At 38.1% G+C, this 1,894-nt stretch overlaps 1 protein-coding gene across 1 annotated transcript; it reads left to right on the forward strand.

Annotated features, from left to right (window-relative positions):
- Positions 1–289: 289 nt before the first annotated feature.
- LOC128859757 (chymotrypsin-1-like) lies at positions 290–1,350 on the forward strand. Its single transcript, XM_054096818.1, has one exon. The coding sequence runs from the start codon at positions 294–296 to the stop codon at positions 1,068–1,070; it is 777 nt and encodes a 258-aa protein (XP_053952793.1). The 5' UTR covers positions 290–293; the 3' UTR covers positions 1,071–1,350.
- The last annotated feature ends 544 nt before the right edge of the window (positions 1,351–1,894 follow it).

A 1,894-nucleotide genomic window follows, 5' to 3' on the forward strand; every position in this document is an offset into this window, starting at 1 on the left:
CCATAAACAGGTCATAACTGTTCGTTCTTTTATACCCTAAGAAGTGCATTTTATGTCTCTAAATTTTACTATTCAATTAATGTATTGGGCAACAAAGAAAAACAAAAAACAAGAACAAAACAAAACCAAAAACGCTGGTAATCAAGCCATAGTACATATAATTTTTTTATCTTCGAACCAGAAACGACGATAAGTTTGTTGTTTACTGATATCTACAGCCAAATTGACCAAACCTTTAGATAAATATTTCCAAAGTCGCTCAAACTTCTCTATACTCGTTATAGCCATACGCCATGAAGGTATTTGTTTTTATCGGCATTCTTTTGCTAGCCCATACACGGGCCATACTCTTGAAATACCCAAAGGACTATGTAAAAAGTTCGTTCGAGAGTCGTGTCATTGGCGGAGAAAACGCAACGGAGGGCTTTGCGCCCTATCAAATTTCGTTGCAAAGCATTTATGGATATCATTCCTGTGGTGGGGTTATTATTAACAAAGATTGGATAGTAACTGCTGGGCATTGTGTTTATGGGAAGACAGCGGACAGTATAAAGATTGCTACCGGAACTAACGAATGGGAGAAACCGAATGCCACATACTACGTGAAGGCAATTCATGTGCATTGCCGCTACAACACCCCGTCTAGCCACAATGATATTGCCTTATTAAATCTAAATACATCGATTGTTTTCAATGAGAAAACCCAGCCGATAGAACTGCCAACAGAACAGATGACGGAGGGCGATGAGGTCATACTGACGGGCTGGGGCACAACAGAATTGTATGGTGATACTCCGGAAAAGTTGCAAGTGGTGTACCTGAACTATTTGCCGTATAAAAAATGCGCGGAAATGGTTAACTATAACCCTTCTATGGATTATGGACATATGTGCACATACACGAAATATGGCGAGGGTGCATGCCATGGCGACTCTGGGGGACCGCTGGTGAACGACGGAAAATTGGTTGGTGTAGTTAATTGGGGCTACCCTTGTGCCGTAGGCTATCCAGATATGCATGCTAGTATTTTCTTTTATATGGATTGGATACGCCGAACACTGAGTGCTTAGTTTAAACTATTTAATGGAAGAAAAATAACTATTTTTTATTAAAGGCCGTGCAATAAAAATAAACCTTTTTTGTTATACAGGAGAAATTGCATTTGCACGCGAAGCAATAGATTTTGCTGCATACTCAGTTTTTCATTTTCTTAACAATTTAATTTATTGAAGGGCTTTAAAATTTCAAGCGAGAAAACGTAAAAGGAGTTGTCCATTGCGTATACTTGATTTCATAGGAAGAAAGTTCAATTTTTTTTGCATTTCAATAAAACAGCAAGAATTATACGAAATTGAGGTATGTATGTATTACTACATATAAATATATACTTTGAATATATATATAATATATATACATATATGTATACATTTGTTTTTTTTTTCAAAATAGTTCATTAGGAAATTCTTATTATTTTATTGGGCTACTGCGCACTGCGACCAAAATGGATCTATTGCGCAAAGTCTGCTGAGGTAGCCTGTATTTTAAGGCTTTTTAAGAATTTCAGCATCAAGCTGGTGTACCCGTTTTCTGCCTAGTGCAGGACATTTACAAAAGATGTGCTCTGAATTTTCAGTGTCCATTTCACAGAATCGGCAGATGATGGTCTCAGAGAGGCAAACAAAATGTCTAAGTGGTATCAAAGGCTACAATGGCCTGTAAGGTACCCAGTAAGAAGCCCTAAGTCTACTCTGCTGAGTGAAAGTAGCTTATTAGAAATTCCTCTGTACGGAGGTAGGAATGTTTCGCTTGTCGCTTTTCGCTGACGAATAAAATTTCGCCAGTGTTCAACGAACTTCTCCTCCTACCACCTCCTGAGAAGTTCGTTGATGTGGCT

This window comes from Anastrepha ludens, chromosome 2, assembly GCF_028408465.1.
Source record: "Anastrepha ludens isolate Willacy chromosome 2, idAnaLude1.1, whole genome shotgun sequence".
Taxonomy (NCBI): domain Eukaryota; kingdom Metazoa; phylum Arthropoda; class Insecta; order Diptera; family Tephritidae; genus Anastrepha; species Anastrepha ludens.